At 49.2% G+C, this 25,285-nt stretch overlaps 1 protein-coding gene across 4 annotated transcripts in view; it reads right to left on the reverse strand.

The window, feature by feature from the left end:
* Window positions 1-1,757: 1,757 nt before the first annotated feature.
* The window catches only part of Wnt5b (Wnt family member 5B), a 109,161-nt gene continuing 85,633 nt past the window's right edge, over window positions 1,758-25,285 (reverse strand). For 3 of the 4 annotated variants that reach the window (XM_052719397.1, XM_052719396.1, XM_052719398.1), the window contains exons 2-5: window positions 16,085-16,221; window positions 14,010-14,257; window positions 8,271-8,563; window positions 1,758-2,751 (exon numbers count right to left, since the gene is read on the reverse strand). In XM_052719397.1, coding sequence (XP_052575357.1) covers window positions 2,293-2,751; window positions 8,271-8,563; window positions 14,010-14,257; window positions 16,085-16,203 — 1,119 coding nt within the window. In that variant the 5' untranslated portion in view covers window positions 16,204-16,221 and the 3' untranslated portion in view covers window positions 1,758-2,292. Of the gene's footprint in view, window positions 2,752-8,270; window positions 8,564-14,009; window positions 14,258-15,748; window positions 15,757-16,084; window positions 16,222-25,285 lie in introns of those variants that run through there. The other variant, XM_052719399.1, reaches the window with a different exon arrangement.

Consider the following 25,285-nt stretch of genomic DNA (forward strand, 5'->3'; position numbering starts at 1 on the left):
TAGAAAATAAGTTATAGAGGATCTAAAAAAGTAATTTAAAGTCTATAAAGGTCTGAGCATATGAAAGCTTAAGTAAGTTGTGAGGGTCTGAGAAAGTGATTTAAGGTATGTAAATGCAAGTTACAAAGGTCTAAGAGAATGATTCAAGGTACACATAAAACAATGAAAAAATTTTTCAGATTTCTTTCCCTCTCGCTATGCTATTATTATATTAAGACTTCAAAAGTTCAAAGTTTTTACATTAATCAATGGAGTTAAGATTTTCCCCTAAGCTCCTTAACTTTACCTTCTGTTTCTAGTCTAGATTTCCAATTAACTAAAGACTACAAACTGCTCCAAACACACCAGCCTCAGATGGTCCTTTGAAACTAGCAGGCCCTGGACTGAAAGCTAATGTAAACCAGATGCTTCTGACAAAATTTCCTACCAGCTTGAGCCCCAGCTTTGGACCAGCATTCCAGACTGCTTCAAAGCTACCTGAACTTCACTAGCCCCAGGTGGTCCACAGAACCTGGACAGCAAACCAGATGTAATTTGTCCCTTCCTGGCCTTTGACTGGCACTCCAGCCTTCCTGGGCCCTAACAACAATGTCCTATTTCAGCTGAGAAGCAGTTACAGAAGAGATTATGGTGCCCCTTATCATTAACAAAAGGCTAGAATGTTAGATCCAAAGAAACTAGTTCCCTTCTACCAAAGGAGCCATTTTCCTGTCACTGTTAAAAATGACAAATGGCTATCTATGGCACCTATTAGCATACCAAAGTGCATGCTGGCCTCCACGCTCCTTCAGTACTACAAGTACCTGTTAAAATCAGAGAGTTACAAAAAGGATTACTCAAAATGTGGGCTATCCATCTTGGTGTCCACCAGCCATTTGTCTCTGACTCCAGTCCCTGGAAGATAGTTTCCCAATAACCTTGACTCAGTGATCTCTAGCAAAAAATGTACAGCCATGACTCCCTACTTAATTCTGATATGACTAAGTGTCTTTCTAGCTTCTGTAACTTGCTTACGTAGATACCCAAAGACTGTTTGGGCTCACTTAACTTGGCAGAACCGATCAGTTTGTGCTTGCTTGCATAGATATTGAAAAGTCTTCTTGTGGTTTTTCCCCTTTAAAAACCCTCCCCTTGTTTCCCTTCTCACGGCAATCTCAAATTTGGCTCAGAGATGGTTCGTCCTGCTAACAGCTAATAAATAAATCTTTAATTATAATTAGATTGAGTCTATGGTCTTCCCCTAGGGACTACAAACCCTGTAACATCAGGATATCCTGAGTTTCATCCTTAGCACCAAAAAATAAGTAAAATATCAAATGAGAATCATGAGAGATAATTGTGGGCCCGAATAAGGGGAGGGAGAGAAACCTCAGTAAAGGATATTTAATGTCAGAGGAACACTGTACATCTGGGCAGAGATGAGGAACACACAAAGCAGCAGAGCTGACCTGCCAGCACGCCCTGTTGTTCGTGAGGCCTCCCTGACAGAGGAAGCTACAGCAGCAGCAACAACAGCTTCCTGCCCCGTGCAAGCAGGCAGTACAACAAGCGCTTCATCCCCAGTCAAAACCCAGGTTTGCTTCACGTCTTCCCTGGTGTGGCCGGCTAAGTGACCATCTTTCTCTTGGCCTAGGAGCTTGTGGCCGGAGCTGGTGACATTCTCATCAGAACACAGATCCAGAGTCCAGGGAGGCACAGGTCCCTTAAAGTCACCAGCCAGAGTGACTTGAGACCTCTCCCCAGTACGGGGGGGGGGGGGGGGGGGGGGGGGGGGGGAGGAGGAGCCTTCCTTTCCTGCAACTGTGTGTACTCGGAGGAGAAAAGTAGCAAGGACTGGGACCCTTGCTAAGGCTGTCTCCATGCTGGGGAAGACCTGGGCCACCATCGGGGTTGTCAGGCCTCCACCTTCCACAGGGCCCCTGGGTCTCCTGGCCAGGGTCATACTCATCTTCCCCAAAGGACTGCAGATTTGAAACAAGCCCATCTCCTTCATCCAATCACCGCCTCTTCCCTAGAGGCTATGGCGCATAGACACCCTCAAGCCCCTGCGTCCTGAGAGTTCCGGCCAGAAAGCAGGGAAAAGCCCATTTCGCTCCCACCAGCTAGAGATGACCAGCAAAGCCCAGTCCTCACAGAGGGCCAGCGTCTCTTCAGTTCTTCCTCTCCATTTTCCTCTCTAGGGTATGTATCACCCATCCAGTCATTTGTACAAATATAAAATATATTTAGATAGATTTATATAATATAGACTTCTGTGAGGCAGAGAGGAGTGGGCGGGAGGCATGGGCGCCGTCACTTACAGACATACTGGTCCACAATCTCCGTGCATTTTTTGCACCTGACGAAGCAGCACCAGTGGAACCTGCAGTGGCAGCGCTCCACCTGGACGCTCTTGAAGCGGTCATAGCCGCGGCCGCAGCACATGAGCTCGCAGCCGTCCATGCCCTCTGAGGTCTTGTTGCAGAGGCGGCCCTGGGTGCCCAGCGAGCCCGTGGTCTCGTTGCGCAGGCAGTAGTCAGGGCTGGGGTCCACGTAGACCAGGTCCTCCGGCGTGGGCTGGTTGAAGCGGCTGTTTGCCAGCTCCAGCTTGCCCTGGCGGGTGATGCGCATGGCCGCGGCGCTGTCGTACTTCTCCTTCAGCCGGTCCCCCACCTTGCGGAACTCAGCCAGCTGAAGCCAGCAGGTCTTGAGGCTGCAGGACCCGGAGACTCCATGACACTTGCAGGCGACATCAGCCATCTTATACACAGCCTGGGGGAGGAGAAAGAGGAGTAAGAGGGAGAAGCCTTCCTTCACAGACAAGGTTAAGTAGGTGGAGAGGTGGGCCAGCGGACTCAGCAGGAGAAGGGCCTTGCTGCCAAGTCTGACGACCTGAGTTTGATCCCTGGAGCTTACAAGGTAGAAGGAGACAACCAACTCCTACAGTACTCCCAAATATCCATCTTCAAAAAAACTCTTTTTTAAAATGTGTGTGTGTGTGTGAGAGAGAGAGACAGAGACAGAGACAGAGAGACAGAGACAGTGGGTGAACACGTGCCATGGTGCTCCCATAGACACCAGAGGACTTTTGGGTAGTCAGTTCTTGACTTCCACCTTGTTTTGAGGCAGGATCTCTCTTGTCTCATTCTCTCATGATATTATTCCTGTGCACGCAAAGGTCAGAGGACAGCTCTGAAGACTTGGTTCTCTCCTTCCACCTTTCCGTGGGTTCCAAGGCTCACACTCGGGTGCTGTGCCTACTGAGCCACCTTGCTGGCCCCTCTGATCTCTGCTGCTTCACCACGTGCTCCAGGCTAGCTGGCCCACACACTGCCAGGTGATTCCAGGCTCTGTTTCCCACCTTGCTGCAGAAGTGCTGGGGTTACAGATGTGCATTACTGCATGGAGCTTTTATAGGTTCTGGAGACCCCAGTGGGTTTACTGGACTTGGGTAGCAATTGGTTCTACCCACTGAACCATCTCCCTGATCCTTGAACGTCTGATCCTTGCACTTCTAGCTCCTCAGTGTTGAGACTGTAGGCAGGTGTCACCCTCACCAGTTGATATAGTGCTGGGGATCAACCCCAGGTCCTTATGCTCGGTAGGCAATCGCTCCACCCACTGAGTTACATCTCTCCCACCTCCCCACCTCTCCCCTCCCCATCCTCCATTTTCTTTAAACGAAATCCTCTTATGTTGTGCAGGCTGTTCTCAAACTTTGGGGCTCAAGTGATCTTGCCACAGTCTCCCGAGCAGCTGGAACTACAGATGTGAGCTGTTGCTCCTGGCTCAAATTTTTCTCTGTTGATCCAATTTTCAAACAGATAAAACCCAACAAAACATGTCTAGCTTTTGCACAATATGGAGCACGCGTCAGAAGAGAAAGGATTCGTTTTTTTTGCACATGCTGGCATGGCCTGGGTTAGCCCAAAGTCCTCCCAGACCCTACCAAAGTCCTCCCAGACTGAATGGTTTCCGTCCTAGGGTTGACATTTGGTTAGCAGGAACTTCCTAGGAGCCACCACATCTGTCAACGGGACCACCCACCCCACCCCTCACACTCGGCTAGGGGAGGCTGGGAGTACGGGGTAAGGTAAAGCCTATGCCAGTGAGCAGGGTGGTGAGTCCACCCATAGGAGCATTTGTTCCAGAACAAACTGACTTTGGAAGTCACTGAATCTTAACATTGTGGAGTGGACTTGAACTTGGGCTGTTTCAAAATCAAATTTATAAAGCAGAGTAGAGCACAGAGCTGGTCACTAAGTACTTTTCAACAAAAGAACACTGATGCATCAGCCTTGGCAGCTGTCCCACGGTACAGAAGGCAGGATAAAAATGCATCTCTGCCTCAGAACATTTTCCTGGCCACAGCTGTTGTCCCCAACAGAGTCGGGGCTCATTTCTCCAGGGTTTCCCTTAGATTTCTTTTCAAGAGTTCCCAGATCGTGTCTTTATTCAACGCTGAGCAGAGACCGCCACAGGTGCCAGAAACAGCAGCCACCAGCAGCTCTTGGACTGTTTAAAAGGTTGTTTTCTTAATGGGGAATTATTCCCTGGACTTTTCAGTGGAGAAACAATCTCTAGAGAGTCATGGGAACCCATCGGGCCCATGCAGAAGGGAGCTAGCACAATCACTTCTGAATTCCAACCTGGTAGCCTACGTTAGCTTAGCACAGGAAAGGGAGGGAGGCCTTCCCCCAAGGTGAAAGGCACCAACACTTAGCCTGACAACTACCAAGGACAACCCGCCCCCAGCTCCCCTCTCCATTGTCACCAGGAACTTCACAGAGAGTCTCTGCAGTCAGCTTCTGGCCTAAGTCACAGGCCTGGGTTCTAGCCTGCCTCTCTCTAGAAATGGCCCTTGGCTTACGGAAGCAGCAGCATCTGGTGATGTGGAAAGGGAAGTGTTAAGGGTCTGTGGCTGTGCACATAGTGGCGGCTGAGCCACCAGGGGACAGGATAAATGTCTGTAACGGGAATAAACACTGGGGGACAGGGGAGGGAGGAACCAGCTCACAGATCCGGACGGGATCCTCACACAAGTCTAAGGAAAAATGCTGTTTCCCTTCACTATTTAGAAATCCACCCTGTCCTTGCCCTAGTTGAAGACACTGCAGAAATTGTAGCATTTGTTCCTTTTTTTGTGTTTTATTACTGATATTTCTGTGAAGAAGGAGAACGGAATGCTAATGTGAGGCCCTTCCTGCTTACTAAAAACACTAATACAGTATGGGGCTGGGGCTGTAGTTCAGGCTAGAACATTTGCCTAGCATGTGTAAGACCCTCAGTTTGATCCCCAGAGCCACAAAAGGTGACAAAATGCTATTTAAAAAAAAGTTTCAGTCCCAGTTAGTAGTGTGGTAGTCACACCTGTAATCCCAGCACTCTAGGAGGCTAAAGGAGGATTGCCACGAGTTTGTGGCTAGCCTGGGCTACATAAAGAGACCTGTGTCATTCTTAATACCCCTTCCCAATTTTTTTTTTTTTAAAGATCTGAGCTTGGTGGCTAATGCCTATTATCCTAGTACTGGAAAAACAGAGGCAGGATGACTACTGTGGGTTCAAGGCCAGCCTGGAACATAACCAGTTCCAGACTTGCTGTGTAGCTAGGGCTACACAGTGAAACCCTGTCTCAGGTAAGTGTTGTTTTTGTTTTTGCTTTTGGGTTTTTTTTTTTTTTTGCCCCCTACTCCCCCAAATATTAAAGTCCCAGGCCACATTTATCTCATATAGTACCATACTTGGTACGACGAGTATGTCACCAGTGTCAGACCCAGGCTGCCACCCTCCCTGAGTGCTTTTTGTTTTGAGATAGAGTTTCTCTGTGTAGCCCTGGCTGTCCTGGAACTCGCTCTGTACACCAGGCTGGCCTCGAACTCAGAGATCCATCTGCCTCTCCATTTTGAGTGCTGGGATTAAAGGCCTGCGCCACCACCTCCTGGCAGGCCTTTTTATCTGCATAGATATCCTTGTGTGGTTGAGCAGTACCAGCTTGCTGGTCTTGCCCCTCTGTCCAGAGGAAGCTGCCAGAGTTGCTTATGGGCCCAGAGAGGCTTCTGCCAAAGCACATGGGACTTCTGCTGGTGGGCAAGATGGCAGATGGCAGATAGTCTGTTGCTGTTCTTGCTTCTTTTGGTCTTAAAGTACTAGTCTGGGCTCTTTTCAACCCTGCCACTGTGCAATGCTCCCTGGAGAACTTCCTGTGCGTATGAGGAGGTGGGAGCTAAACATGATACCGCTGTCCCAGGTGGTGATTGACAGTTGGAGTTCCTTGGACAGTGATTAAAAAAAAAACAGAGGGACAAGTATTCCCACCCTGGAGCGGTCTGTGGCAGAGGGAGAGACAAAGGGCTGAGGAAGAGGTGTGCAGTTCTGGGGAAGGAGCTAAGGCCTGGGAGCCAGACACAGCAAGGCAGGAAAAGAGGTCATCAAAGGGCCGGACAGACAGAGGAAGGCCGCAGAGAAGGGGCCAGGGCAAACAAATGATTAAGGGCAATAAAACGAGGGGCCAGCCAAAGTAGGGTCAAACTGGGAAGCGAAGGGAGGGAGACCATGTCTCCCCTCCACCTTCAGTCCAGTCAGAATGCTTCCTGCCTCCTGACGTTGCCACAGTGCCAGATAGGAGCTCAAAGCAGGGCTGTCACACAGCCCCTCCCTCGTTCTGTGAAGCAGACCTCTTCCTGACCCATTAGGAGACAACACAGAAACTGCTCTCGTACTCATGTGCCCGACCGTGCAAAGCCAGGTAAAGGGTGTTACAAAGAACCACAGCCAGCGTAACCGACCTTCACCAGAGAAAAGGAGGTCGAGAAATACCTCAAGAAAAGCGTAGCATGCTCCACTCAGGTTCAGGCGCAAGAGGCCTGTAGGGAGTGGGAAAGACTTTAAGGTCTGGGTGGCCTTTGAGTTCAGACCTATTTTGTTTTGTTTTTGAGGTAGGGTCACACTCAGCCTGGCCCTGAACTAGGCTCAAGGGATCCTCCTGCCTCAGCCTTCTTTGTACATGGGATTATAGATGTCCGACCTTGAAAGAGGATAAGAAAGTGGGCATTCAAGAGCTGAAGAGACGGATGATGGGCCTCAGTGGGGCAGCCGTGCTCAGAGACGCCATCTGAGGAAGCTGTAAGGAATAAAGGGTAGACCTGCCATCGTGCTGTCCCCAGAGGTCATGGGGACAATGGGAGAGGACAGGGAATGATGACAACCAGGCATGTGCTGCTGTGACAAGTCACCCGTGGTTTATCTCCTACTAAACCCGAAGCTTAGAAGACAGTTGTGTTTCCTCACCCCCACTCCAGCCTAAAACCGCCCATACAGAGTGCATCCGCCATTACCCACGTGTGTCTGGGCCGAGGCTCTGTATCTGCTCCCAGCAGCTCTTCAGAGTCAGGCCCAGGCTCACCTGATGCTGTAACGGACCGTTCTCCCGGGCTAGGGTTAATGGCCTAAACATCCCATCATCATGAGGAGGGCTGGCCAAGAGCAAGCATTGCACCTCAGTCCTGGAGGGACCGATGTCCCTCTGAAGTGACAAAGTCAGAAAAATGACAGCCAGGGGCCAGGAGTATGACGGACACCTGTAGTCCCAGCTCGTGGGAGGCTGAGGCAGGAGGATGTCGTGAGGCCAGGAGTTTGAAATCAGCCTGGGCAACAAGTAAGACCTTGTCTTAAAAACAAATATAAGCTAGTTGGAGGTGGCCTATGCCTTTAATCTGAGTACTTGAAGGGCAAAGACAAGTGGATCTCCAAGTTCAAGGCCAGCCTGGTCTACAGAGTGAGTTCCAAGACAGCCAGAGCTATACAGAGAAACCCTGTCTCAAAAACTCAACCAACCAACCAACCAAACAAACAAACAAACAAAAACAAAACAAAAGGCCAGTACTCAGGAGCCAGAGGCAGGTGGATCTCTTGAGTTTCAGGCCAGCCTGGTCTACAATGTGCATTCCAGCCAGAGCTACAGAGTGAGATCCTATCCCAAAACAAACAACCACCAACCAACAAACAAAAAACTACTCCACATCCCTAAAAAGAAAGACAATAGCTGGGCGGTGGTGACGCATGCCTTTAATCCCAACACTCGAAGAGGCAGGCAGATATAAGTGAGTTCGAGGCCAACATGGTCTACAGAGTGAGTTCCAGGTCAGCAGGGCTGTTACACAGAGAAACCCTGTCTTGAAAAATCAAAAAAAAGAAAGACAGACAGACAACTACACTAGAAGTGGGGCCAGCTCAGGGACAAGGGTGCAGGTCTACACCCTTAGCTCTTCGGCAGTGAGGACGACATGGCTTACCCGGCGGCCAGCCTCGTTGTTCTGCAGGTTCATGAGGGCTCGGCCTTGCTCCTCTGATCCCTTGGCGAAGTTCTTCTCACGCTCTCGGGCATCCACAAACTCTTTGGCAAAGCGGTAGCCGTACTCCACATTGTCCCCACAACCACCCCACAGCCAGTCTCGTGGCAGGTCCTTGGGCCTGGCGGTCCGGCTGCAGCCACAGGTAGACAGCTCACCCTCTCGGCAAGCACGGCTGATGGCATTCACCACACCAGCAGCACTCACTGCATAGGTGAAGGCAGTCTCCCGGCTACCTGCAGCAAGGGACAAGAGAAGGTCAGCAGGCCACTCTCCTCTGCTGATGGCCTCTCCTTCCCTCTGCTTGGCTGAGGCTTGCCCTGTGGGAACCAGTGTCCCAGGGGAATGAATGCCTGCCCTTTCCACAGCACGGAGGGTTAGACACTCTTTGCAACGGGCTGACCTTGGCCCATTTTGACTTCTGCCTCTTGGCCCCAGCTCTACTCAGACACCCCCCAGGCCTGGTCAACACTCAATCCATCGTACTTTCTAGGGCCCTTCAGCCACTCCTTGGGGGAGCTGTAAGGAGAGGGAGGGTGGGCTTCCTGCAACATATGGACCATTTGGGGCTATCAGGATGAGAGTGAAGAAGAAATTATGAGATTAACAGAACAAGCCCGCACCCAAGTAAGAATGGCTTCTCCTTCAGACACCATTTCTCTTCCACCCACAAGCTACACATCTGTGTGTCTGTCCTCTTCATGGCTGTCCCTGTCTAGTGGGACCCTGGCAGAGGCCAGGCACAGAAAGTGAACTAGACAACAGTCCTACATTTTCCCTCTCTTTTCCCTGGGCCTCACGATGTCTCTCAATTCAAGAGCATCAGGGCCAGGTGGCGGTGGTGCATGCTTTTGATCCCAACACTTGGGAAGAAGCAAAGGCAGGTGGATCTCTGTGAGTTTCAGGTCTACACAGTGAGTTCCAGGACAGCCAGAGCTACATAGTGAGAACCTGTCTGGAAAAACAACAAAACAACAAACAAACAAACAAACAAACAACCTCCCACGGTACGTGCTCTGTTGCACTGTGGATTAGAATGTTATTGGGTGCAGATGCTTTGGAAATCAGCCTAGCAGCAACTGAAAGGGTTAGCCGAGTTCCCAGATGACCCCGCAATTTCATTCCTAAAAATATGCCCAACGGAAACAAAGATATGTGTCCAAATGTTTCCCCATGGATCCTCATTGCAGCATGATTCATAATGATCACACCAAAAAAAAAAAAAAAAGAACAAAAGAACAAAAAGAATAATTATCATCAATGGACGGATAAGGACAATGTGCCATTAACCATACAGTGAAATATTAATGGGAATGAAAAACCAACATATGCCACGACATGGATAAACCTTTAAATAATTGCATCAAGTGAAGAGGTCATCATGTATTGTTTGAAACTATTTATAGGGATGTCCAGAATGGGAAAAATCCACAGAGATTAGCTGTAGCCTAGGGCTGGGGGTGGGGGTTAGACAGCGACAGTTAAGGGGCGATACAAATGCTCTGGAATTGGTGGTTACAGTCGCACATCCAGTAATACACTGAAGACCACTAAACGGTACACCTTTAAGTGGTGAACTGTATATGACACGAATGACATCCCCTTAAAACTGTTTTAACAAATAACAAAGGACACTTGTGTGGGGTAGTGAGAGAGGTGCTTCTTGGCAGGTCACAGACTCCTCCTGGACTTGATATTGTACCAGGTAGAATGTTCTCCCTCTGTGACTCCCCCAAGCCTCCACAATGGGAAGGAGACAGACACCACAGTCCTGTCCTGGAGAGTGAAGAGGCAGAAGCCTGTAATCAATTAAAAGGTCTGAAGGCTGGCTGGTGAGATGGCTCAGCGGTTAAGTGCACTGGCTGCTCTTCCGGAGGACCCGGGTTCAAATCCCAGCACCCACATGGCAGCTCAGAAGACACCATCACACAGACATACACATGGGCAAAACAGCAATGCACACAAAATGAAAATAAGTAAATAGTTAAAAAAAGAAAGTATTTTAAAAAAGGTATGAAGGCTAGGGAGATGGCTCCATGGCTAAGAATATTTGCTGTTCTTGCAGAAGGTTGGAGTTTAGTTCCCAGCACCCATGTCAGGTGGCTCATGGGCCCCTGTAACCCCAGCTCCAGAGGATCCAATGCCCTCCTCTGGCTTCTTCATACACATACTTAGGCACACATATGTACGTATAAATAAACAATAAAATGAATCTTAGAGGAAAGGTCTGGAGTGATCCCTACTTTTCAATTACCTTGGCACTACACAGTGATGTCAGGAATCAGATCACACTGAGTGAATTAGTTTTTCACAATTAACCATGATCAGCTCTGGTCCTTTGTAAACACCCCCTGCAACCTCCACCTAATGGTAGAAGGCTCCATTGTGACTGACACTTGCCCCAGTGCTGACTGTGGCAGTGAATGCTGAGATAGTCCAAGAAGTTCTTTAAAAACAAAACTGTTTCATTTTACATTGTATATGTGTGTTTGTCTTCGTAAGGAAATGTGCACATGAGTGCAGTACCTGTGGAGGCCATAAGAGGGTACTGGATCCCCTGGGGCTGGAGTCATAGGCAGTTATGAGCAGTCTAATGTAGGTGCTGGGAACTGAACTTGGGTCCTCTGGAAGAGCATTATGGTGCTTAACGAAGCAGACTGGGCCCTGTTTTGAATGAGCCATGCCTGAGAAGTCTTCCAGAAATGCTCTCAACCCCTGACATACCACCTGGAGCAGGAGAGAGCCTTAGGCACCCCAGTACAGGGTCCCTTTCCATTCTCCACAAGCATTAGCTTCCGGCATGCCTCAGAAGAATAGCTGGCCTTTCCAAGCAGCTTATTCATCTTTTTTCCTTTCCCTTTAAAAATGATTCTATCACTAGAAAGTTCCTTCTCATATGAAACCAAAATACGCCTCCTTGTAATTTCTGCCTGCTGGAGCGGCACTGTCTAATCCCCCATCCATTTGACAGCTCTCCAGTGTTTGAAAACAAGAAACATGCCTTTTATGTGTTCCTTTCCCAAGCTACAGATGTCTGATTTCTTTTACCCTCCTTTAGCAAATATGCTTCCCAGAGTCCAATCAGCCCTCTCCAAATGGCTTTTGAAGTCATGGACCCATCTCTGAATGTAATACACCAGATGCCACAAACTGAGTTCTGGTGACTTGGGATCTGAAAGTATCCTCCAGCACACCGAACTCATTCTGCCTCTGCTGGAGGGGCATAACCAGATTCTGAGAGCATGCAGTGTTCACTGCGTGGGGCAGCACTTGGGTCGTGGGTAGGAGAGTATTGCATAGAAATCTGCTGCAAGAGAGCTTCCCACTGCAGGTAAGATAAGGTGTGTGTGTGTGTGTGTGTGTGTGTGTGTGTGTGTGTGTGTGTGTGTGTGTGTGTGTGTGTGTATTGAGAGGAGGGGGGCAGGTATCTAGAATATGAAACAGTCACAGATAAAAGTAAAGCCAAACCATCCCAAAGATACAAGGCTAACAAGCCATGGCCACAGAGCGACTGGAGAGACCTCACATCTCCCAGCTCCAGGGAAACAGAATGTCTTACCCTCATCTGTCCCACTGCTCAGAGGGCAGAGGCTCCCGAGGCAAGGCTGCTCTTCTGAGCTGCTCTGCTGCCCTCTGGTGATGACTCTTGCTGTAGCTTCAAGAAGAAGGGAGCCTAGGGACACCACCCAGGATTCTAGAAGGAGCTACCCAGGGGCATAGGAGGAAGGACATCTTCTCAGGCAAGGAGAGCCTTCAGGGAGGCTACAAAAAGGAGAGGGAGAGCCGAGGTGTGGTGGCACAAGCCTTTAATCCCAGCACTAGGGAGGCTGAGGTGGGCTGATCTCTAGGGAGTTCAAGCCCAGCCTGGTCTACATAGAGAGTTCCAGGACATCCAGGGCCATATAGAGAGCTCCGGTCTCAAACAAACAACAACAATGAAAAAAAAAAGAAAAGAAAAGAAAAGAAAAACAAAACAAAACAAAACCGAAGAGTAGGGAAAATCAGACAGACCAAAGTGCTCCTGCTGGTAACTGAAGTAGATAAAGCAAGATGTGCTCCTTTGTAAGGTCTGCCTGCCCTGCACACGGCCCCTACTATGCAATCAGACTCACAGTGTCTACTCCCGACACCCCACCCCATGTGCATGTGCAGGTGTGCGCAATGGGTGTGGGTGCAAGTGCATTCCAATCCGACCCTATTCTACTGGCTCTTATTCCCAGGACAATAAAAAGGTGTTAGTCCTGTCTCTGAATTCTCCCAGGCAGCTCTCCTTCACATTGCCTCACAACCTTTGTTGTTCTCAGGAGCCACCCATGTTGTGTTCGGAGACAGGATCTCTCACGAGGACCTGGGGCTCACAGATGTGGCTAGGCTGCCTGCCAGCAAGGCGGGGGATCTGCCCATCTCTGCCTCTCCAGCACTGGGATTACAAGCATGCCTCGCTGCACCCATGTTTCTATGTGAGCACTGCAGATTGAATTGGGTCCTCATGCCGTGTATGTGGGTGCTGGAGATCAAATCAGGTCCTCGTGTTTGCAGGACAAGGATGCCACTCCTTGTCTCATAGTCTCACCCAAAGCTGCGTAGGCAGGTCAGGTACTATGCCAAGGGGAGGGATTTGAGTGCCAAGAGGACTCCTCAAGAATCAGTAAGTAAATCCCTCTAAAAGCCGAGTCAGTTTTCTGGGAAAACTGCCCCTGAGGTCATCCCAGAACACAGGCACATTCCTTCTATGTAGACAGAGCTAATCCCAAAGGCAAAGGCAGAGTTCAAAGGAGATTTCTCTATTTTCACTTTTCAATTTGAGGCTTGGGAAGATGTCTGGAGTGAGTGTGGGGGGGTGGGGGGAGGGGGTGGGAGTGGGAGTGGGTTCTCCCAGACAGAATACTTTAAAAGCTCTACCTGCGCCCCCAAGCATCCTGCTGGAACCCTACTTTGGGAAAGCCCCAGCACCAGCTAACTCCAGAATGCGTAGAGGGATAGGGAGCTGTCCAAGGAGAATGCAGAGACAAGACTACCAACACCTTCCTTTTATGGTCCTGGAGATAAGACCCCGCAGAATAGGGCCTGGTTTCTCAATTTCTTGCCAGGGAGGGGAGGATTGCATTTCAAAAGGACCTAAGACAATTAGACTCAAATCACACCTCCATTTGGGCAATAGGGGGAGGGGGATGCTGAGCACTTTCACATACAGCTTGTCTCAAAGGAGAAAGCCAGGAGGGACCTGGGCCTGGTTAATGACAGGTGTTACCAATCTGGCACCAAGTTTTCACCTCCTGCTCAAGAGCTCGAGTGGAAGAAGTGAAAAATCTCAGATGTTTTGGGATTTTTCGACCCTGAGACTCTGTAGACTTCTTAACAGACCCTTCCAGCACTGAGACAAAGGCAGCCATGGCAGGCAGGTCTCTAACCTACTCCCTCCTTACTCAGATGTTCTGTTCCCTCCCAGAGTGAGTCACAGACAGCCCCGGGGTGAGCCTGTCACAGAGGAACCCAGGGTGATGCAGTTATTGTTATAATAACTCTGGGGCTTTCCTCTTCCTTCTAACACGCTTCCAAGCCCAGAAAGAATGCAGCAGGGCCTGCATTCATGCTATCAATGCACCAATCGTTGGGGAGGAGGCATGCCCCCAGGCATGAAGACACACAGCCTGTGACCACCGAGCTCAAGTGGCCTCTTACCTATCTGCATGACTCTGCCGAAGACAGAAGTGTCGTCCACAGTGCTGCAGTTCCATCGCCTCTGTCTGAACTGGTGCTGGCACTCCCGGATGCCCGTCTTGGCTCCCTCCCCGATGTAGGACATGTGCTCCTGATACAACTGACACAGCTTCCTCTGGCCCGGGGAAAGCCCCGGAAGCTGGCTGCACACAGGCTGAGCACCAATGATGAACATCTCAGGTCTCTGCACCGGGTTCAGAGCTAGCGACCTACAACAGCAATCCAGAAAGGGGGGAGGCCCGCAGTGAATGCACCTGTGTGCAGCTCGACACCGTTCACAAAATCCCCTCTGCAATGCTCTCAACATACAAGGCTCTGGACTAAGGATTTGGAAGGGAACTTGAGCACAGAGCACATGCCTTCAAAAAACACATGAGGGAAACTGAGGCACAAGCACAATTGCTATATGAGATACTGTATGCCTCAGACAGTTGGCTGCTGAGGCCTTTATAAAGAGATGGTAGTGTGTGGCGGTGCACACCTTTAATCCCAGCAAGAGGCAGGTGGATCTCTGTGAGTCTGAGGCCAGCCTGGTTTACAGAGTGAGATCCAGGACAGCCACGGCTACATAGTGAGACCCTGTCTCAAAAAACACAACAAAAATGTGAACTGTCTTAAAGGATGAGGGTAGGCAGAACCGGCGAGGGAGAGAAAAGGTGAGCATCAGAAGGAGAGCGCAGACCTGGCGGACTGAACGGGGAAGAACAAGGGGGTTAGCCAAGTGCGGGGCGCATGCCAGAAGGTGACCTATTCCCTTAATGCAAATCTCCTCAGGCCTTTAAGACAGAATCCACGTCCCACAGGTGACCCTGTACCCTAACCGTTCTCTTTCCCCACTCTCTGTGTATCCCAGCCCTCTGCTGATCAGCTTGGGGGCGACTTTCGCTCATCATCTGGCACATGTCACAAATGTAGTATTACATTAGATGAGGGACTTATGGATTTGCCAGCTGAATAAAGGCATGAGTCGGGCACAGGCTGTGCCATTTCCATGTCTACTTGGCAAACGCAGTGGCCTCAAAAACACAGAAGAGCCTACTTGGTTCTTTCTACAAAGCCCTCTTCTGGCCTTCAGACTGATCTAGTAGGAATTTTACTACATCTGCTTCTACCAGCAAAACAAAACAAAAACAAACACACAGAGAGATAACAACACCATAATATACAAGAGTATACACACACATGCATACACACACAAATATTTACACACCTATTTTGTGATGGGGGGGTCTCACTGTGCTCTACAGGATGACCTTCAACTACTGGGCTCAACTGGTCTGCCTGCCTCAGCCTTAATGATGTGTGTGTGTGTGTGTGTGTGTGTGTGTGTGTGTGTGTGTGTGTGTTTCTAAGAACGGATTTCAGGGTCTCATTCATGCTACTAATATTCTTTTTGTTGGATAAATAACAATAAAAACTCTTTGTAACAATTCACAGGGTGGGAGGCCTCCAGAAAAGGTTTTAGACAAGATCTAAGGGGGAAAAAAAATCACACGAACAAAGCTTATATTCTTCTCAGGAAAACCTCACCTCTGGGAGCCTAAGGGAGAAAATGAGCTCTCCCAGCCTTCCTGGGATGGAAGAGGGACCTGGTATTTCTCAGATAATGGTGTGATCACTCCCTTGGGGCCCTGCTTCACATCTTGATTATTCAAGAAGCTCAAGGTCTGTCCAAGCTAGCCCTCAGTCCTCTCACTCACCACCAGGAGCTGGCATCAGTCCAGGCTAGCCCTCAGTCCTCTCACTCACCACCAGGAGCTGGTATCAGTCCAGGTTAGCCCTCAGTCCTCTCACTCACCACCAGGAGCTGATATCAGTCCAGGCTAGCCCTCAGTCCTCTCACTCACCACCAGGAGCTGGTATCAGTCCAGGTTAGCTCTCAGTCCTCTCATTCACCACCAGGAGCTGGCATCAGTCCAGGCTAGCCCTCAGTCCTCTCACTCACCACCAGGAGCTGGCATCAGTCCAGGCTAGCCCTCAGTCCTCTCACTCACCACCATGAGCTGGTATCAGTCCAGGTTAGCCCTCTCACTCACCACCAGGAGCTGGCGTCAGTCAGTAGCTGGGCCCAGCTGGAGAGCAGAGCTGCTGTAAACATCACCATCAGGCTGGGCATGGTCAACCTCAGCCCATCCCAGTGCCCTGGGACCAACATCTTCCAAAGCAGAGCTCCCTGGAGAGAGAGAAGGAAAGGGGAGTAGTCAGCATGCAAATACCACAGACATGAGGAGCCCAGGAGAGATGAATAGAGTGCAGAAAAGCTCAAAGGATGAGCTGTGGGAGGGACCTGATGGCAAATTCTGCCCACCCACCCCCACCCATCCCTCGAGAAATTCAGTCCTTTCCAGCCTCCTCTCACTGGGTAACTGCTCACCACAGGGCCTTTGAGTCCCTTACATTACACTGTGGGACTACTACTCAGGACCCAGTTCCTGTAACAAGCTGTGAAGCAAATGAAAACAGACATTTCAAGAAAAGTGTGCCTCGTGCAGCAATTAAGACGCACACCTGCCCTTCTAGAGCCCAGGACAAGAGGACAGAGACAAGGGCATCCTCCCACTTAAAAAACAAACAAAAAAACCACCCACTCCTGTCCCGAGATGTAACTCTCTATCAGGCCCTTCTGTGCAGGGGTTAAGGGTTAAACACCTACAGAATTGGATATGACTACACCCAAACAGGCTGTGCCCTTCCTGCTTGGAAGTTTTCTGAATGCAAATCCTTGTTTAAGCTTCAGGAGTAATAGCGGGAGAACATCAATGCCCTTTTACTCCGAGGCCGTGCAGGAGACTCACGGGAGCACGCTTTGGCGAGCAGTCTCCTCCCCCAACACTTTGGCCTTTGAAGGGCCACATGGAATGTGAGTCCAGTAGCATTTGAACACCACCAGCTCTGGGCCACTTCTCTCAAACCTTCCGGGAGGTCCTGCCCCTCCCTTGCTGAACTGATGCTGCCACCTTTGCCGTGGGTGAAACACGCCAGTCCGGGAAAAGCTTGGACATTTGGAATATACAACTTTGGCATCCTAGAGCAATTGACCAAATGCCACCTACATCTAGGTTCTCCTCATTTCCAGTACATGCGCGTGCACACGCACACACACGCACACGCACACGCACACCCCGCACCCCACACGAGTGCACAGGCAGGCACAACACACCTCCGGGCAGTCCCAGCTCACCATGCCGATGCTGAGCTTCTGGATCTCTAGACTCTCCGGGAGGGGGCAGCAGCAGATGCTTTTTAGACCATCGGTCTGGGAAATATGTTTGATCTGGGGCCACGAAGGGAGGAGGATGGCCGGAGCAGGATTCAGAGTTGGGACGTGCCTGTTCCCCACCCCTTCTGGTTTTCCTGCTTGAGGTCTCAGCTGGGGCTGGGCACCAACAGGCAGGTGTGTGGGGCCGGCAAGGGGCAGAGCAGATCAAAGAGAGATTTGCTCCTTAGCCTTTGTCATGTAGAACCAGCTCGGAAATGATCCGGCCTTTAGCGGGGCCACTAACAACTCCGACTTTTCTAACCGACTTCACGGCCTCCTCTAAGGGATGTCCCTCCCCCTCCCAGACCCCCCATAAATCCTCCTCCACCTCAAGATAGGAGGTCTGTGAACTTAGAACTTAGAGAGATGGGACAGTGATAAGGCTGGCTCCAGAAGCTGATGGCTTTATGGAGGGGAGGGTCCAGGCCTGGGCTAGGGACGATACACAAGAGAAACACTTCAAAGGGCCTCCTTGTCCAAACATCCCCAGCTTCTCCTCCCAGTCCTTCTTGGGGACCATTCAGCCTTCTTTTCTGGTTGCCCTGGCCAAACCACTGCAGGCTGGAAAACTCCCTACTCCCTACCAGCACCCACCCCATGGGTCATCACACAGCCACACTACCAAGTAGCACAGGTTTCTCCCAATGGATGGTGCCAATGTCCCTGAGCCTCCTCACCCCAGGTTTCCCATCTCACACCCCCTAACAGGCTTCTAGAAAATCCTTCTGAAGTCCTAAGTCTAACCAAAGTCAAATTGGGAGTCGGGGAAGGCATCACTTCAGAGACAGACAGCCGGTGCCTGCTAAAATCACTGTGTTTGACTGCCCAGGTCAGAGACCCATAGGCCATCTAGGGCCAGATTCATAGAGGTTACAAATTCCACACCTTCCTGCCTCAGAAACAAAGGGAAACTACAATGGCCCCCAGCAGCTCTGGCCACCCTGTGCACCACTGAGTTCTCAGCCCGTTACAAGTGAAATTTAAAAAATGACCCCAAACCCAACCAACCAATCAAACCAAAACCCAAACGAAAAAGCCTCTAGTATGTGTGCTGTTCCCACTGTCGGATGATGTGGCTTCACAAGTCTGCGATTACATCAAGTACCACTTGACTGTACCCTTTAGATGAAAGGACTACACAAGACATGCTTTACATCTAAATGAAGCGGTTACCACTTAAAAATGTGTTCGCGATCATGACGCTGCTCCCCTCCTGAAGACATTTATGCACCAGGAAGTACGTCAACAGCAGTTCTAGGACACTGCCTGCCACCAAGCCTGAGTTTGATCTCCAGACTTCGGATGCCCCAGTCCACGAGTTCTACCCTCAGCCAAATAAAAATAAAAAGTAACAAGATCGCAGCCCTGCATCAGCCTCATGCCACCAACAGTGTCCATCAACAGTGAGATGATGGGCCAGCTGTGATCTGTGGTTGCAATGAAATATTTTGCAGGAATAAAAATGAACAAGCTACAGCCACATGCAACCACATACTCAAATCTTACCAACATGACATAGAAAAATGAGTCAGAGAATATAGGTGTAAGCCATACAGGAGAGCAAGAAGCTGATTATCATCAATACCAGGTGAGGGTTCCCTCTAGGATGGCAGAGGGAACGGACCATGATGAGGAAGAGACTTGGAGTTTCTGGGTGCCAGCACAATTCTATGGCTCAACCTGGGTGATGGATAATGCCAGTTCACTGGTGCCATTTATTTGGCCATGCACACACTACGTGCACATCATGGCTGTGTTCCTGTACTGTACATTACACAACAGAAATCTTCAAAACTGAGAAAAGATCCCATTAGCATGGATGGAGGATCTCTGTGCATTCTCAGTCACATAGGGCACACTAAGACCCTTTCCTGCCCCCTTTCCTTCTTACAAAAAGAATAATCACACTCAAAAGGAAATATTAAACAAATGTCTATTTAATTTAGAGACAGCCCTGTGACCCTGTGACATAAATATTGGAGGGCAGGGCAGATATGGAGCACATCAGCACACAACCTCGGGCATCCTGTCCATAAGCCAGCAGTCTTCCTACCAGGAGTCAATGCATTCCGGTTTCCTTTCACCATGAGGAAACCAGGCTTTGGCCAAGCTGCTTTCTGTTCCACATCTATCTATCTATCTATCTATCTATCTATCTATCTATCTATCTATCATTAATTAATTAATTAATTAATTAATTATTTATGCTCTGTGGTCACTATTTAGTTCACCAGCCAGCTCTATGTCTGCCGTAACTGTTTTCATAGATACCTTTCTTCTCTAAAAAGCATTTTTCTTATAGTGACCAAAGATTAATGCAACCATGTAAGGAAGACTTTATCAGGAAATCCCAGTCTCTTGAAGGAATCCCCAGATGCTCATCTTCGGCTCAGCTCAATTAACACAGCCTTTCCCTGCCAGCCTTAATTATTTCTCCCAAGGGTCTCTGCCTCTACCCTGCCCCCCATTCTTCTTCCCGATTTGCTCAGAGAATCCCCTTAGCCCTAAGGCACGGCATTCCTTTGTGTGATCTACTTCCTCGACAGTTGGCGGAGATGAAAATTAAAAAATCTGTGGTGGGGTGGGAGGAAGGTTTACCCGCTCTACCACCTTTGGCAGCAGCCCCTGGAGAACTCATGTGTCTCGAGGGGTGCCTTAGGGGAAGGAGAGAGGGTGGGCAGAAGTGAGGAGATTGAAATTCTGGCACTCCGGGGAGAAGTTAACCTAGAATGCATTTGGCATTCCCTGTGAGGAGGCGGGCGGGTGTGTGTGTGTGTGTGTGTGTGTATGTGTGTGTGTGTGTGTGTGTGTGTATACTCCCAGACTGACAGTCAGCTTCCAGAGCCCTGAAAAATAAGTGACCTACTCTCAAATCAACTGACAATATGAGAATAAATGCCACAAAGCCAACAGAGCCCCCAGACTCCAGGTCGTCCCCCTTCCCAACCCTGAGTGCATGGTTCCCGGAAGTGGCAGGTCCCAGCTGAATCCTTTTACTTGGAAAAAGCACTATTTTTCCCTCAATTGCGAAGCAAAAGTCTATGCAACTTTCATTCTGTGCAGAAAATAGAATTTTCATTCTCTGGCATCTTGATGAATTACAATCATCTTAAAAGATGCCTCTTCTGAGGAAGGCAGAAATGGGTGGCCCCGAAGTCACTGTGGCTTAGGAAATTATTCTGAGGAACAAATTCTGAGAGCCAAAGCTTTAGGCTTGTTTTCAAGGAATTGGAGGATTGTGGAAAAGGTGTTAAGATGCTCTCATCTTGCAAAGTAACCTATTTTGATCTGCTGTGGAGTTCTGGGGTATGGGCTGCTGCCATACCCTGGGAATTCGGGAGTTCACAGGGAGGGAAGGGGTATGCAGTGCAGCTCTTGAGCCCCATGGAGGGCAACTGACAGCCTGTCTGTATTGGCTCACTGGAACAAGCGCGTCTTGTGCTACCAACTCCACGTACTTCTGACTTTGCAAACTGGAGCATAGTTTAAAAGGACTGGGAGAAGGACTAGCCACACGGCTCGGCAGGTAAAGGTGTCTGGTACGCAGCCTGATGGCTTGATCCTCAGGACCCACATTTTGGAGAGAACAGACTCTCACAAGTTGTGCTCTGACCCCCATGCTCATACTGTGGTACGACATGTACACACACACACACACAATTAAAATGTAAAAAATTTCCTTAAGACCTTAAGAAACCATGCTATTTAAAAAAGAGGAGACAGGCTGGACACTGGTGCACACCTTTAATCCCAGCACTCAGGAGGTAGAGGCAGGTGGATCTCTGTGAGTCTGAGGCCAGCTTGGTCTACAAAGTCATTTCCAGGACAGACCAGAACTGTTATTAGAGAAAGCTGTCTCTGAAAACCAAAAATAGGGGAGACAGGTCTATACAATAGCACACACCTATAATCCCATCACTTGGGAGGTGGAGGCATAAAAGAATCAGGGGTTCAATGCCAGCCTCAGCTACATTATGAGTTTGGGGTCAACTTGGACTACTTGAGACCCTGTCTCAAAAACAAAAAGACAGACAGACAGACAGACCCACTAATTGACAGGTGGCCAAATCTCTTTGCTTACCAATGATTTAAATCTTTTGGAACATGAATAACCTAGCGGGCAGGAGGGCACAGACTCATCTCCCCATCTACTGTTTCGGCCATAGTTCATGCAGCTGCTCACACAGCCCCTTGAATACAGGTTCCCAAGGCTTCTGAGTTTGCCACTCTGCTCGCTAACGGAGCGTCAGTATATGTACTGTGTATTATTATATGTATTACAGCTCTAGTGATCATGTCACTAAATTCTCACTCCTGACTATATGTAAGGCTGGTTTGCACATATGCAGTTTTCTGAAAGCAGGTGCTCTTTTTTCCTAAACAACTCTATACTGTATATGTCTGTGTGTGTGTCTGTGTTTGTACCTGTGTGTGTCTGTCTGTGTGTCAGTGTGTGTGTGTGTGTCTGTATGTCTGTGTATGTGTCGCTGTGCATGCTTGTGTGTGTCTCTATCTATGTGTGTCTCTGTGTATCTATGTATTTGTGTGTCTATGTGCTTGTGTGTCTGTGTGAGTTACAGATGGTTGTAAGCCACCATTTTCGTGCTGGGAATCAAACTCAGGTCCTCCGCTAGAGCAGCAAAAGCTCCTAATCACTGAATCACTTCTCCAATCCCTTGGTTAGTGTTCGTCACAATAACAGCTAACAAACTAGAACAGGGTACGCCGTCAAAATCCAGAGGCAAATAGAACTTACGTGTTCTTGGTGCAACAGAACCCCCATACTGGGGACACTTCTTGGAGTCCCTGGGGACCCGACAAGGAATGCGGGCTTTGTTCTGAGGCTTACAGGAGCTGTTTCAGGCACCACGTAGGTGAAAGCACCATCAGATGTGTATTTAGAAAACATGGTGACTAGTGGTGATAATGGGGGGTGGAGAATAGAGAGTGAAATGCTAAGGTTGGGCTCCCAGCAGAGGGTCAGAAACTGTGGAAACCTGGGAAGGGCAGAAGGAGAGCACAGGGTCACGTGAGAGGAAAGTAGGTGCAGAATGACAAGTTGGCACAGAGAACCAACAGGACAGGATTGTACTACCCTCTGGTGCAGGCCCTCAGATCTCAGACTGCTTACCCCTCACCACTGAAGAGAAATAGGCCACGAGTCTGGTAGTGACTCAGTGGGACAGCTCTTGCCAAGCGTTTGTAAGGAGCCGGGTTTTACCCCAGCACTGCGGAGAGAGAAAGCAGGACAGGGAAGAAAACCAATTGTCTCTGTCTGTAGAGGGTATTCGCTCCACCGTGACCTTGGGCTAGCTGGCCTGATTGATAGAGGCGGCGCTTCTTATCTGCCTAGATGACCGCTTAAAAGGGAGGAGAAAGGGGCTTGGGGAGAGCCCACCATACCAAAGGTCACCTTAGGAGGGGATCCTGGGGATCTAGCTACTTTACAAACCCACACCACTGATCAGAAGGGGTCACCATTCCAAAATAACAGCAACAGCAAAAAAAAAACCCCACACAGCTTAAAGTATAATGTATCATTTACAATGAGTCATCCAAAGTTCTTCATTAAAATGAACAAAAATAGGACCAATGAGATGGCTGAGTGGGTAAAGGTACTTGCCACACAAATCTGGCAACTTGAGTTCCATCCTGAAAGTCATGTGAAGACGGAAGGAGAGACCCAACTCTACAGACTTGTCTTCTGGCCTACATACCACCCAGTGTCATATGCACTCATGTGCACACACCGCACACACACAAATGTCACATCCAGTACAGCTCCCGGGACTGACATGACTGGAGCGCAAGGGACCTGTGGTGGTCTGAACAGGAATGGCCCCCCCAGACTCATGTGTTTGAATGCTTGGCCTACTGGGAGTGGCACTATTAGGAGGGGTGGACTTGTTGGAGGAAGTGTGTCACTGTGGGGGCGGGCTTTGAGGTCTCATATGTGCTCAAGCTACACCCAGTGTGGGACACAGTCTTCTGCTGCCTGTGGATCAAGATGTAGAAGTCTCAGCTCCTTCTCCAGCACCATGTCTGCCTGCATGCCACTATGTCCCACCATGATGATAATGGACTAAACCACTGACACTGTAAGCCAGCCCCAATTAAATGTTTTCCTTTATGAGAGTTGCCGTGGTCATGGAGTCTCCTCACAGCATTAGGAATGAAGATAAAAAGGACACATGAACACACAAAAAAGCTGGGATCAGGTGGACTGGGCTCTCTGATGGAGAAGCCACAGCCCCTCAGCGACACAGTATGTTTATTATATACAGTTAAACAGGGAGGCAGTGTTTATGGTATGATTCGAACAGTCTCCGTCGGGGAGCAGTCTTCAGGAAATATCTGGGGGCAGAAATCTACCGTGGACATTTTCGGCACACACTATCAATCATTCGCACTTGGACCAGAGGCAGGTTTTGCCGCCCCTCACATTTCACCCATGGAAGACTTTGCCACTCACATGGGGCTGAGCTCAGCATTGGTCCTCGACATGGCTGTGTCCATGCCAACAACCCACATTTACTCAGGACCTCATTCACTAAGGGCTTTCTCCACTTTCCCACATACAAATGATGATATAATCCTTAAAAATTAAAAAGAAAACAATTTACAGTTAATCTAAGAAAGGGCAACCTCTGCATCCTAGATTTGTACATATTTATCCAAGAAGTCACTTCATTCACTTATGATGTCTCTCCCTACTCAGATCCTCTGGTACTTGCACACAGGGTGACTGTATTCCCTGGCTTTTATTGCTAAGATGTCCCTGGATTACTGAGATCTAGTGAGATGACAGAAGAAATCATTCTGTAGCTTCTGGGACTGGCCTACAAAAACAAAACGTTCCCACAGCAGTCCCCTAAGCTTTGATGAAGGTGAGCAGAGTAGCTGCTGTATTTAGAACACGGCCCCGGCGTGAAAGGCTTCGTCTCTAGCCTGTGACACTATTGGGAGGTGATGCAACCTTTCCCAGGTGCAGTCTAGGAGAAGGAAACTGGGTCACCAGTTGTACCCTTGAAGGGGACATGGAGACCTGAGGTCCTCCCCGGCTGTCTCTTTAACATGTTAGCCATGGAGTGAACGAACAGTTCCCTCCATCTCAGGCTCCCACCATGAAGTTCCCTCTCACCATAGGCCCAAAAGTAACATGGTCAACAATGACCTGAACTGTGAGTTTCCGCTTTAGAAGTTGTTTATCTAACTAACCGACTAAAACAGCAGCCTTCAAAGCCAGGGCCAAAGACAGAGTTCCAAGTCAGAAAGCAGTTCAGGTCCTCAAATGACCAGGGGAGAATGTCCCAACAGTGGAACATCCACTTGGGGCTTTTTGTTTGCTTGTTTTGTTTTTCAAAACAGGGTTTCTCTGTGTAGTCTTGGCTGTCCTGGAACTTGCTCCATAGACCAGGCTGGCCTTGAACTCACAGAGATCTGCCTGCCTCTGCCTTCCAAGTGCTGGGATTAAAGGCATGCACTACCACTACCTGGGTTTTCACGAAGGATAAAAATAAACTACACAGAGAAACCCTGTCTTGAAAAACCAAATAAATAAATAAATAAATAAATAAATAAACTACAGCTTTTTAGAGCCAATGTATATCTTGGTGGTAGGGGGTTGTTCCAGTGGTAACATAACCCCAACATAACCACAACCAGCGCAAAGACTTACCTTAGTCTGCTTTGTATTACATTCAACCGCAGTTTTCTGTTATTGTTGCTGCCATGGATTGGACCCAGGTTGGGCATGCCAGGCAAGCGCACTACCACAAAGTCATACCCCTGCCCTGTTTTATGACAGGATCCTCTAAGTTCCCCAAGCCAAGGGCTTGGAACTTGTGATGCCTTTGTATCAGCCTTCCAAGTGTTGAGGACTGCAAGTGTCTGTGGGTGCATTTGGCTAGCTGTATTAGAAAACGGACCCTCTTAGAGTATAAACTTGTCCACATTATGGGAATCAGTGTGGAGAGTT

The sequence above is a fragment of the Peromyscus californicus genome, unplaced genomic scaffold, assembly GCF_007827085.1.
Source record: "Peromyscus californicus insignis strain IS unplaced genomic scaffold, ASM782708v3 Scaffold_6__1_contigs__length_162567912, whole genome shotgun sequence".
Classification (NCBI taxonomy): Eukaryota; Metazoa; Chordata; class Mammalia; order Rodentia; family Cricetidae; genus Peromyscus; species Peromyscus californicus.